Genomic DNA, 12067 nt, shown 5'->3' with positions numbered 1-12067 from the left:
AAGCGCCGTTCTCTTTGATCTAGAGTAGAGCAAGAATCGCGACGGTGTGAAGTGGAACGCCGAGCAGCAGCAGCAAATGGACTTTTTGAACTTTCGTAGTCGGACTTATTGTAATCCCCCATTTTGTTGTATCGACTTTTGTTTCTTCATACCGGCTCTCGCCCCCCCTCGATAATGTGACATTTACCAGGTGGTCTCGGGGGCGGTCTCGGCGTTGGTCTCAGAGGCCCAACCCTCGTTGCCGGTCTGGACGGGAGCGCTCGAGGCGGCCCAGTCAGCACCCTCAGCATCCCAGCTGGAGTTGGCGGCAGCACCAGCGGTGCCAGAGGCGGCAGCGAAGGCACCGGCGTTGGCGCCGCTAACCTCCCAGTCGTTGGCGAATCCGCTCTCGACGGCGGCAGGGCCGGCCTCGTCGACACCGGCAACCTTGGCCTCGTCCTGGTTGGCAGAGTCCTTGTTCTCCTCGGCTTCGGGGTCGCGGTAGAAGTACAAGTCAGTCATGACATCCCACTCGGCCTCACGGCTGGGGAGAGTGCCACGGAGACGGAGGACCTCACGGGCGAGCATCCACCAGACGAGACCGATGGCGTGACGACCCTTGTTGTTGGTGGGGATGGCAACATCGACGTACTCGGTGGGCGAGTCGGAGTCGCAGAGCGAGATGACGGGGATGTTGACGTACGAAGCCTCCTTGATGGCCTGGGCATCGGTGCGGGGGTCGGTGGTGATGATGAGGCGGGGCTCCTTGAACGAACGGGTGATGTAGTTGGTGAAGTTACCGGGGGTGAAACGACCAGCAATGGCAGAGGCACCGGTGTGGGCGGCGAACTTCAGGACGGCACGCTGACCATAGGGACGGGCAGAGATAACGCAAATGTCGGCGGGGTTGTCAATGGCGACGATGATGCGGGCAGCAAGGACGATCTTCTCCCTAAAGGCGCATCCAGGTCAGACAAGTTTCGAAATTTCGAGGCTGCGAAAAGTTGCGGGTTGCGCGCTTCTCGACAGCGGCATCAGCGAACGCACCAGGTCTTGCCAATGTTGATGACGTTGACACCGTCGGGGCGGGTCTTCCAGAGGTAAGGCTCCATGTGGACCTGGAGGTTCTTGGAACCGATGTGGCACTGTTGACCACATTAGTCAAAGAAGTTGACGAAGTGCGCAGTCGCACGAACCTGAGCAGCGAGGAGCATCTCAATGTCCTGGCTGGTGGCAGCCATGGCGGCGGGGGTGTTGGTGGGAGACATCTTGACCGGTATAGAGTTGTCGACGGGTGCTGGTGAAGGGAGAGGGAAGGCGCAACACTGCAAAAAGGAAGTCGCGCCAGAGCTCAATTTTGGCTGCGGCTGTGCGCGGGGACCGTCTCGCCGCGAATTAGCCGGCGTTCTCAAGCTGGCGCCAGGGTCGCCCTTTCTGAACTTGGTCCCAGAACAGCGGCGGAGTGCCAAGGCAACTGTCGCGCTCCGACGGCATTTCCAAATTTCGAGAGCAATCCGAGGTATACTCGGTAGCAAAACATACAATCATGCCGCCACGCGTTCCTCTACTGCCAGGCCTGAGAGCTCTGAGTGGTATGTTACACGTTTGAGAACACCAAGTGCAAAAGCTAACCACCCATTGCAGGACATGGCTCCACAGTATCCCCCTCAACGCACATCTGTCGAACTTTCGCCTCGACGCCCGTAGACCAGGCCTCGACTGTCCAGCAGAAGAGAAGACACCGCGATCCATATGCCCTAGCACAGGCACGCGCCCGTAAAGCCGCCAACATCTCGCGCCAGGAGGTCCTCGAGAAGGAGCGCTCATCAGCCCTTGGTGATCCCGTGCGAGGAATCCCCACTGCCTTTGTTCAGTCGTTCGAGACGGCCATCCCTTCAACACCTACTCCCGCTTCTTCCAACGATACCCATGCTGCCACTCGCAACGAATCAGCATCGCCGAAACAATCCCCTCCTGGCCCCAACGCCCAGTCTGAAGAATACAAGAACTTCTTCCTCACTCAACGAGAAATCAAGGACGCTTCTCTTCGCAGTGAAAAGCTGAATGCACCCGTCGCCGACCAAGACTTCTACGAGACCAACGATCCGGAGGAGAAACAGCGCAGGGAACAGGAACGCCAACAGTATGACCAAGAGCGCAAGCAGAAGCACGCCACGGCCACCGAGGCCCTAAATCGCATCGTTTCACTGTCCAACGGCTCGTCTAAAGACCGTCTTCGTGTCAACATCCAGCGCTGCGTCGACGCCTTTGGCCGCCACCAGACCGACAAGAAGTTGCCTCCCAAGCCTCCGGTCGCCGAGTCCATTCTTCTCAAGAACCCCAGCGCCAACACGCAAAAGGTTGAGCGTGCGGGTCCCGACACAGGCAGTAGCGAAGTTCAAATCGCCATTTTAACGGCCAAGATCAAGACTCTCGCCGATTTTCTGGAAAGCAGAGGAAGACCTGACAAGATCAACAAGCGCAACCTGACCGTCCTGGTCCACAAGAGACAGAAGCTTCTCCAATACCTCAGACGAAAGGAGAGAGGTGGTCCAAGATGGCAACACCTGATTGAGACACTCGGCCTGACAGAGGGGACTTGGAAGGGTGAAATCAGTCTACGATAAAGAACGGATGATCGTGCATAACTCAAAAATCTATGACAAATGGGGGTATCTGTAAAATTACTCTGTTCCTGTATATCCAACTTCCTTTCATCAATGCAGAAGTACTGCTGCCGGACGAGCCGGGTTTCTTACGTTATTATGCACCATTGCATGGATGAACCTCGTTCTTCACAGGCTGCAAGGCTTGCTTGCCTTATTCTTCTTCGCTCTCTTCATCGCTGTCTGCCCCTCCTTGTTGTCCAGACGCAGCATAGTCATCCAGGCCTCCTTCTAATTCGAGCAACATTTGCTTTTCGAGATCGTAGTCGTCGTCACCACTAACAGTTGGCCCGCTGATGCTCGGTTGATGCGTCTGCGCAGGGCTGGGTAGCTGCAAAGCGTCCACATCATCGTCCTCATCCGCATCACTCTCAACCTGATCGTATTCGTTGGTCTCCTCGTCTGGATCCATGACAAGTTCGTCCTCGTCGTAATTTGTTTCCTGGTGCTCGGCAAGTGGACTTGGTCGTTGCGGAGCTGGCGAATTGATGTGACTAGCAGCTGGACTACTTGCCGCGCTTCGCAAACTGCGAGGACCTTCACCCAACCCGTTCGTGAAGCCTAGGCCCAGACTTGACTTTGAGTTGTTGGAATGGTATGACTGGTGCTCCGGTTCATCGCCCTCGAGAATCAGATCCCCGTTATCATCATCGTCATCGTCGAGCGAAAGCTCTTCTGGTTCCCTCTTCTTTGGCGGAGGCTTGGAGGGCAATGCCACCCGTGTCGAAGCACGACGGTCCAGACGAACAGCTGGTACTTGAGCTTGTGTCTTACGATGCGACTGTGTTTCCGGAGATGGCGAGCGCGTCGCATCCGTGGGGATTCGTTCGACTTCGGCGGGTGCTGGCCTCGCTCGGGGTTTCGGTGGTAGTTTGGCCGTCTGCGGAGCGAATGCAAAGGTTTGTTTGCGTATCGACTTGGCGATTGGCGTGTTTGTTCTTGTGGAGGTTTGGGAGGCTGCCGGCGTAGCTGCCGGTGCAGCCCTGACCGGAGGAAGATGGGGACTGGGCGAGTCTTCAACATCCAGGTAGTGTCTAAAGTCGAAAGGGTTGGAGGCATCTGCATCAGCTGGATCCAGTGACACGCCGCCTTCGTGGTCGTCTGCTTTGTCAAAGTCTTCTGCATGCTCCTCATCCTCGGTGGATCGCAGCTGGGGATATCGATCGGCCAGGACTCTGGAGCTCGACTCCCAGGGAGCACGAGTCAAATTCAGAGCGTACGATGAAGCGAGCTTTTCTAGCACAAAGTCTTTACTTTCCTCGTCGAGCAACAGAAGGTATTCATCGTCATCATGGTGGCGTGTGCCGGTATACTTGTATTCGTCGGCACCGTCTTTCAAGGATAGCGTGACTCGGTCGCCCTCGGAGGCATGTGAAATCGACGACTCGGCATTGTCAGGATCTGAGAGATCCGGCTTATGATTGTACTGTATACTAGAACATGACGGTAGCTGTCGGGCTATGCGGATCGTGTAAGGAACTGTATTGCGCAGGTCGAAAGCAGTCGAGGGCCGAGGAGAGACTGCTGCCGCCATGATGTCTACAGCCTTGACAAGCAGCCAAAGAGCCGAGCAAGAGTGCTATGGACAAGCGGACACACCGGCGAGTCTGTTGACAAGGAGCGGAGGTGGACGTCGGTCGGGAACAATGGCCGAGTCGGGACCGACTGGCTGGCCGGCTGTTTCTGTTGACCTTCCCGATACCAACGGCCTCGCGTGTACTTGTACCGCTATCTATCTTTCCAAGAACGTTCAACGATATGAGTAGCCCTAGAAGCGATCAGGCAGTCAGCGGTGGAAGCTGAGTTGACCAGTCTGAATAGAGACCGCTCGTCCCACAAGGCTTCAGTAGAACAAAGAACGACTATCGAGAGACACGTGCTTTGTTCCAGACGCTCGGCGAGCAGGTTTACTCGCATGAGCGTCTCAGTCCATCTTACTTGTGTGCTGCATTCTGCCACTCATACCACGCTCTCACGGCTAGCAGTACGAAGCAAACAAATGCCAGGTCGAGCGACATGTTCTCAAAGGAAATTGGCCTCGGAGATGTTTCACGCAGTACCTAATCTATATAAAGAGACAAGGAGCTGATTGGCTTGAATCAAAGGCTTCCCCAAGCGTTGTAGGCTTCTGATACACGAGTCGCCAGCACAAAACCAGTACGAAGCTACAGAGACGATGCAAAACAGCTGGCAGACTCGTATGACATGTCTACCGATTTTGCAGGAGACAGCAATCCAAGGTGGACGTCAGTCTGTGCATTACAACCAATTATGACGCAGCGCTTGGCAGGCAGCAAGTCATTCCAAGTCGTCCGTACCTAACGTTAGCTACAAGTGGCCAGCTCTAACAAAGACTCTCTCTTTCCAATTCACACTCAATTCCGCCACCCAGAGCTTCCCTGTTGGCGTGTCAATGTCCCGGTGATTCCTGTATTGTAAGTGACTGCCAATTGCAACAGCCCTGGCACGCACACTAGCGTTTCGTTTCATAAGATGAAGCGGCTCGTGCAGCATATTTGTCGACCGACAAGACCAACCTTGATTCCGAGACCCTGCCCAAAGACTCAAAAGAATCCAATGCGACCAGATACACATGCTTACCTTTCGGTGCCAACAGCCATGTCACCAAACCGTTCCAGCAGCCAAGTACGCAACCTGCTCGCCATGTTCGAGAACAATAACAACTCCCCCAACAACACCACCACCCACGCCGACTCAACCTCGCCTGATCGCGGCCGCTCCAACGGCCATCTGTCTCCGGCGTCCAACGGTGATCGTCCCCTATCAAAGGTCCGCTCGAGCTTCGTCTCTGTCGAGCACGGCATCCCAAGCAGCCCGACGCCAGCTATGGACATTGATCCGCAAAAGACAAAGGAGGAGTACCAGTCCAGGCAAGAGAGCTCTGCCAGCCTCCGCCGCCACAGCTTCAGTCTGGACGAAGGCAGCGATGCCATTGCCAACCTCAGGCAGAGTATGAGCCAGGAGTCGGAACGCAGGGGCTCCAACCCCCTGGTCGCAGAGACCATCCCTGAGGCTGCTATTGAGCAGACTCCAGCCGCCACCACACCCGCAGTCGAGGCCAAGGACTACATGGCCGCTGGGCAGATCGCTCAAGCCAACAGCGACATGCCGCAGAGCAAGCTTCGGGAGGAGGTTTCGGTCAACGACGTGGCCACACCTGCCGACACCACTCAGGCCTCAGACAGCGCCGCCTCTCAGCCCATGACATTGCCTTCTGATGACATGCCATCTGACAACCCTGACAAGCCGGTAAGAAGCTAGACCTGTTCCCCTGTCGTCCCAGGTGCTAAGTCTGTTTCCCAGGTATCTGGCGTGCAAGAAGAGGTGGGATCCATGCAACCTTCTGATCTCACCGATCGCTCCCTCGTTTCGCCTACCCCCGAAGCCAGTGCAGACGAGAAGTCGCCGCGCCCTGCAAACCTTCCCTCGCGAGCCCGTCGTGGCACTGTCACAGCCGCGGATGCAGCTCCTGCCTCCGTACCTCACAGACCCGCCAACATTGTTGCAACCGCGCCTGAACCGTCCACCGACGCCCCTCCCAAGACACCAACCTCTGTCAAGAAGGTGCCTGCACCCACTCCTGTCAAGAAATCTCCAGCAGCCAAGTCATCATCAACACTATCGCCCAAGCCGCCAGTTAGGAAGCCTAGCAACTCTTCCCTTACCCAGGCTAAGCCAAAGGCCAACGCTGCTCCTACCAAGACGTGAGGCCAAACGTGTAGAATGTGTTACCATCTGGTTCGCTAACACGTCTTTCAGGACGTCCCCTCAGTCCAAACCCACTCGTCCTCGATCGCCCACACGCCCAATCAAAGTATCTTCGCATCTCACCGCCCCGACTGCCGCCTCAGCAGCAAGACAAGACACGCAGCCTCACAAACCTTCAGTGTCTGTCTCGAAGCCCGCTGTGGCCAATCGTCCTCAAGCGCGTGCTCCTGCACCCACGACAAAGCCTGCAGCCCGACCATCAGCTACATCAACCTCTAGCGCACCCAAAAAGGCCGAGAGTAAACCTGCCGCCACTTCCAAAGGACCCGATGACGGATTCCTTGCACGTATGATGAGGCCAACAGCCAGCTCAGCCAGCAAGGCGCAGGACAAGACTGAAGTCAAAAGCCCTCCCAAACGAACACCCTCGGTGATCAGATCAAAGGCTTCAGTGAAGCCCCGAACAACAAAGGTGGAGAAGCCCAAGTCTTCATCTTTAGCCGATAAGGAGGAGCAAGCAGCTGGTGCTTCGACACCACAAGCAGCATCTGGTGACCCGGATCATGGCAATGCTGGACTAGAAGCCACTCCGGCGTTTGATGCTGCGACGATTCGCTAAAGACCGGTACGGCGATGGGAGTGACTGGGAACGACCGAGTGAGTTTGATAGCGATGCATTTGGGAGCGAACATACCGGCATAGCGTTGTTGGAAACGAAAGGGCAAGCATAGGAAGCTCAGCATTAGACTAAACCAGCAAAGGTGTCACAGACTTGACTGTACGTTCACCAAGTTAGGGGGTTTCAGCTCGCGTTGGTGTTAAGGCCTCGGTAGCATAATTAGCCAGCGTCGACCCTCCAAGGATTCCTTGGGTTCAATTCAAGACAGCATAATCCTATGAGTCCATACATTACATGTAAAGGACAGAAGGGAACTGAATAGCAGACAGTACGTGGTCTACCTCATTGGGGAAAGGTAGATGGAAGGTACCGAGGTGGTGACGCATCTATATTTACTCGGCTGTCGCCGCCGATAGCTACAACACGCCCTCGATCTATCACAATCATGGCGGAAGACAATGCCATGCCACGGTTACTCGGTCTGCCGGCCGAGCTGGTCCAGAACGTGCTTCAATTTCTCGAACCGACATGTCTGGCTGATGTGGCGCTGACATGCCGCTTCCTTCGTAACCATGCTCTGAGTGACGCTCTGTGGCAACAGCATGTCAACGCCCAGCTTCCGCACCTCTTGACCAGTGCGGCTCCTCTACCGTCATTCCGAGATCTCTATATCGCTCACCACCCTTATTGGTTTCTGTGTCGACACAAGATCTGGTTCTCGGATAGTGAACCAAATGGCAAGCTGCTACTTGCCCGTTATGATCCGCGCAGAGGATGCATTGAAGCTTATGCCATAGTCGCCGAGCCTGGCATTCGCCAATTCGAGCACTGGGAGCACGATGAAGACGTCTCCATCCACACCTTCAACCCCAAAGTCCAGTTGGACCTCAACTCGCCTGTTTTGAAGCTTGAATCTGGCAACCCACGTACTCAGGCCCGTGATTCTGAACAGCATGATGACCAGCACACCCAGCCCCTCCCCTCGCTCTCTCGTGAGATCATGATGAATTGCTCTTCTTCACCCGGTCTCTACACATCCTTCATGCTTGCACGCGACCTTCCCCAAGTTGCGATGGGCCCTGGTACCAGAGTATGGCCGCCTATGAAGATACCCGCTCTATCACGAACTCGCAATGCCTCAACTCGATCGTTCCAGGCGCTTTCGCACAGACCGTCAACTCTCGATGAAGTCAGCCAAAACACCTTCCGTCTACGGAAGTGGGTTGAGTTCTCTGGTCGTCGTCATAGCAGCTCAATAATGGCCTTGGGCGCTGCTGACCGTATCCACACTGCTCTGGGATTCGGCGGTTTCGCTCCGACTCTTATGAATGCTGGCGGCCATGTCATGACAGTTCGTATGGGAGAAGAAGTATCCACGTATGGAACACTGCCACCGAGTTGTTATGTACCCACTAAAGAGAAGCCCTGGCAGGGTATCTGGTGTGGCGATTACAGTGGCCATGGCTGTGAGTTTCTTCTTGTACTACAGCCTGAGATGGGTCAAGAGATCCCGTTGCCGGAAGGGATGAATCACATGCTCGAGTGGCTCGCTACGGGTCGTTTTCGACGTAACAGCAACGGCTCTGAGAGCAGTGACAGCAGTTATGCAAGTGCTCAAGAAGATCAAGAGCCCGAGTCTGACACTTCTTCCGCCTACGACCTTCCGACACCGGCTTCATCCAGCACTATTGACGGACAAGACGTGTACAATGGACGTATCGAGGCTATCAAGCTGACAGGTGACCCCAATGTCCCACGCGGAGAATATACTTTCATTGCCCCTGATATAGGCGATGGTGGTCTGGTGCGCATCGCAGATGAAGCGGCTTTCAAAGGTGCGAGGGTTGTCAGGAGTGCTGGGCATATTGCAGGCGTGGGCTTCGCACACGGTAAGACGACTCCATCACAACAACCATTGAACAGTGCTAACGATTGTAATCCACAGACGAATACATGGCATCTCAGCTCATTCTCATATCTCCCGATTGCCTGGCGCAGCACTGGATAGAGTTTGGACACATTTCGTACTATCGTCGTGTCGATATCGACAGTCTCCTGCAAATATAGCAGATCGCTCGGGAGCAGATGGCTTAACTTGATCATTACCATGGCACAGCAAGCATAGTTCAATTTCCTCATCTGAGGTGTTCATTCATTAGAGAGGCAAGAGCTGTTCTGATCTAACTCGGAGCGGTAAGAAAGTGGGCTGTTCTTTCCCTCCTGAGCGAGAAGTCCCACTTCGTCCCTCGCCTGTGCAATAACTGTTCTTGTTATTCTGTTTCATGTCTTCATACTGGTCTCGTCAATGTGGAATGTATCCCCTCTTTTTCCTTTTTTTTTTCCGCAAGCCCCCTGGAACACAATCCTTCTTCTTCTGGAGTTGCTCGATCACCTGAACACAACATGGCCATCAGAGTCCTTGAGCATCACACGACCATCAGGTAGATGGATGACCTCAAATCTGGCCTTGCCTGCCCTCTTCTTTGCAGTACCAGAGACGCGTCGTGGCATGCCAGTAGCTCTTGCGAACAGCGCAGCCCATGCATATTCTGGACCTGCTGGGCGCATGGTGGTAGGGAAGTCGCTAGTTTTCCATGGTGGGGTGCCGTCAGTGTCGGCACTGAGATGATACTCTACACTCTGGCCGTAACGAAGGCCTTGTATGTCGACAGCGACTTTGGAGAGGAGCTGCATCGTACAGTAGATGATGATCCAGCGTCCGAGACGGCCTTCGTGCGTGTCCATCTGGTAGTGCATAATTGACGCTTCATGGCTCAAGAAGGCTTTGCACAAAGGTGGGACTGTGGTCGAGTTAGTTTATGTGCGGACAAGGCTGACATGAGATAGCTTACTGTATGTCTCGGCATTAGTAGCACTTGAGTAGATGTTGTAGAGGTCTGGGGCCTTCTTGCGGTGCTTCTGAACGGCGGGGACGAGGGAAGATCGTCTGTCGCCTTTCTCCTCCTCTTGCTCCATGAACTTGGTGGGAGAGCGAACCGGAGCCATGGCATCAGAGTGTGGTAAAGCAGTGAAGCCGTTCTGGCGGTCCCATGATTTCAGAAGCTGTCTTCGGTCTTCCCTTCGGCCAAAGGGATTAGCATGGGTGGGAGTGATGATTCCATGGCGGATGTGCTTGTCAACAAGCAGATCGTAGAGGTCGCCGAAGTCTTGCTGCAGGCGTTGAGCCACTGAGCGGGTCAACCAGTGTCCACTATTCTGGTGTACAGGTGGTGGCCATGTTCCGTAAATCTGAGCATAATGCTGTTGAAGGAAGTCCTGGAAAGCTAAGACCGACTTTTGCATCCCAGTGTGGTCTTCGAGCTCTCCGAGGATGGTCGAGTCGATTCCGAACTCGGCCATTAGTATCTCCACAGACGAGAGGCGATAATGCATGTGTGTACAACTGTGTTCCAGGAGAGCACGTGTAGTTGGTGACAGAGCATCGAGAGATTCATGATCGAGGACTCCGCAGTTCAGCATGCCCACGCAGTGAGCGAAGGTCTCAATAAACCCTCTTGACCAGCGGACTTTTTCTGTCCATGCTAGGAACTTGCCTATGTCAGCAGGTCTGTTGGCGAAGTTGTCAAGGTTCAGTTCCTCCACGTAGCTCCGGACGAATTCTGCGGCTTTCTCTGGGCGATGCTGCAACTTGAAGATGTGTTTCGCGACGATCTGCAAATCTTCGAGAGCAGATACAAGAGTAGGTCCGACGAGTGGTTTGCGGATGATGGTGGCGACAAAGTTGCGGATGGCGAGATTGTATCTGCCGACTTTTTCAGAGTCCTCGCCAAGTGGAGGCACCTTGAAGTAGTAGTGTTTACCCTTCTCGCAAACACATTCTGCCGTGTGGTCAGCGCGCTGTTGCCTGCACCCTGAAAGTGTCTAGGACTTTGCTTACCTGATAGGAGAGAGATGAGATCCTGGGATTGAGTTCCAAAGATAATTTCACTATCGAAGCAGACATCCTGGGTGTCCAGTCTCACTTGACAGTCGCCTTTGGTGTCCCATAGCTCGTCCTTCAAGAGGTCAGTAGGGACGCATGCATAGCGCAGAGAACCAGTACTCACGAAACCATTGTAGCGCCTGACTCCTTCTGCTCCACCCTCGAAGACGAGCAGCAGATCCTTGATCATGCCATCTGATACCAGAGCGTTGATTGCAGCCATGGTAGAGATCCAGGGCTCAGCTGGGACTAGGTCCGTGGGCTTGCGCAGTGCGGGATGAACCATGATGTGCTCAAGCGGATGGGCTGTATGGTTGGTGTTCGCCATGGTGGGAATGCAAGTTGATAGGCGTCTTATCGCGCTTATCGATAGAGTGGCTTATCGTAGAAACAAACTTGCAGTGAGTGTGCTGATAGAGATGGGGCTGGTGATGAAGAAAATGACTTGGATTCACTCGACGCCAAACTATCCACCATCACTTAGCAGGCAACGACTCTCGGCGCCCAGGTATTGAACGAGGATATTGTCCTTGTTGATCGAATACTTACAAGGCCAGCGTGTTGACCATGAGAGCTGAGGATGGTGCTGTTTTCACGTCGGTGTCCTCGTCGTGGCAGTAGACAGCCTACATGGAGGGCGTGTAGTCCAACACGATACAACTCTTTCAGCGGCAGCACAGAAGGTAATCTCTACATGATTGTACTGTGCGGGTACAAGAAGGGGCAGCAAAGGTAGGTATCGACAAAGATGCAACAGAATGATGTCTTTGGAAGCTTGGAGCTGCTTGCCTCAGGATGCCCTTGGCCAATGAACATATTGCCGTGCCTGGACCATGCTCACAAATATCACGAGCGTCGTCAGATATGTTCGCTGCATCTGGAGTGAAGAAGGGAAGCAAGGAAAGATGGGTTGAGGACTTTGTGGCATTGGAGGTGAAGCAAAAGGATGGAGCTGCCGTGATGTGGCTTGGTATTCTCGTGCGCAAGATTCTTGGCAAGCTTCTGATTGGGAGCTTCCCTCGTGGACTTCCTGCTTTCCCCCATGTCCCCAACCACCTTTCAAGAGCTCTTGCCAGCCCCGCGCTCGCGAGCTTTGTCAGATTCCACCAAAGAGGACAAGAGCGATGGACG

The 12067-nt window shown here is 54.4% G+C and overlaps 6 protein-coding genes across 6 annotated transcripts; 3 read left to right on the top strand and 3 right to left on the bottom strand.

Annotated features, from left to right (window-relative positions):
• Positions 1-183: 183 nt before the first annotated feature.
• On the bottom strand, positions 184-1247 carry M436DRAFT_62925 (ribosomal protein S2; the record flags this gene model as incomplete). The annotated part of the gene is made up of 3 exons (XM_013573212.1): positions 184-931; positions 1027-1124; positions 1176-1247. 3 exons carry the CDS (start codon positions 1245-1247, stop codon positions 184-186), a joined length of 918 nt encoding a protein of 305 aa, XP_013428666.1.
• A 278-nt stretch (positions 1248-1525) lies between these two features.
• On the top strand, positions 1526-2606 carry M436DRAFT_44110 (uncharacterized protein; the record flags this gene model as incomplete). Its single annotated transcript, XM_013573077.1, has 2 exons — positions 1526-1571; positions 1624-2606. 2 exons carry the CDS (start codon positions 1526-1528, stop codon positions 2604-2606), a joined length of 1029 nt encoding a protein of 342 aa, XP_013428531.1.
• A 193-nt stretch (positions 2607-2799) lies between these two features.
• M436DRAFT_43407 (uncharacterized protein) lies at positions 2800-4179 on the bottom strand (the record flags this gene model as incomplete). Its single annotated transcript, XM_013572934.1, has 1 exon — positions 2800-4179. The coding sequence occupies one exon, from the start codon at positions 4177-4179 to the stop codon at positions 2800-2802; it is 1380 nt and encodes a 459-aa protein (XP_013428388.1).
• Positions 4180-5309: 1130 nt separating this feature from the next.
• On the top strand, positions 5310-6993 carry M436DRAFT_71960 (uncharacterized protein; the record flags this gene model as incomplete). Its single annotated transcript, XM_013573281.1, has 4 exons — positions 5310-5813; positions 5928-6221; positions 6273-6370; positions 6426-6993. The coding sequence occupies 4 exons, from the start codon at positions 5310-5312 to the stop codon at positions 6991-6993; spliced, it is 1464 nt and encodes a 487-aa protein (XP_013428735.1).
• A 463-nt stretch (positions 6994-7456) lies between these two features.
• Positions 7457-9060, top strand: M436DRAFT_44184 (uncharacterized protein; the record flags this gene model as incomplete). The annotated part of the gene is made up of 3 exons (XM_013573093.1): positions 7457-8234; positions 8346-8882; positions 8939-9060. 3 exons carry the CDS (start codon positions 7457-7459, stop codon positions 9058-9060), a joined length of 1437 nt encoding a protein of 478 aa, XP_013428547.1.
• A 321-nt stretch (positions 9061-9381) lies between these two features.
• Positions 9382-11264, bottom strand: M436DRAFT_62921 (uncharacterized protein; the record flags this gene model as incomplete). Its single annotated transcript, XM_013573211.1, has 4 exons — positions 9382-9794; positions 9846-10832; positions 10892-11009; positions 11061-11264. 4 exons carry the CDS (start codon positions 11262-11264, stop codon positions 9382-9384), a joined length of 1722 nt encoding a protein of 573 aa, XP_013428665.1.
• Positions 11265-12067: the final 803 nt, after the last annotated feature.

The sequence above is a fragment of the Aureobasidium namibiae genome, assembly GCF_000721765.1.
Source record: "Aureobasidium namibiae CBS 147.97 unplaced genomic scaffold scaffold_6, whole genome shotgun sequence".
Taxonomy (NCBI): Eukaryota; Fungi; Ascomycota; class Dothideomycetes; order Dothideales; family Saccotheciaceae; genus Aureobasidium; species Aureobasidium namibiae.
Note: the sequence above shows the minus strand (reverse complement) of the source record. Positions and strands in the feature narration are given on the sequence as shown.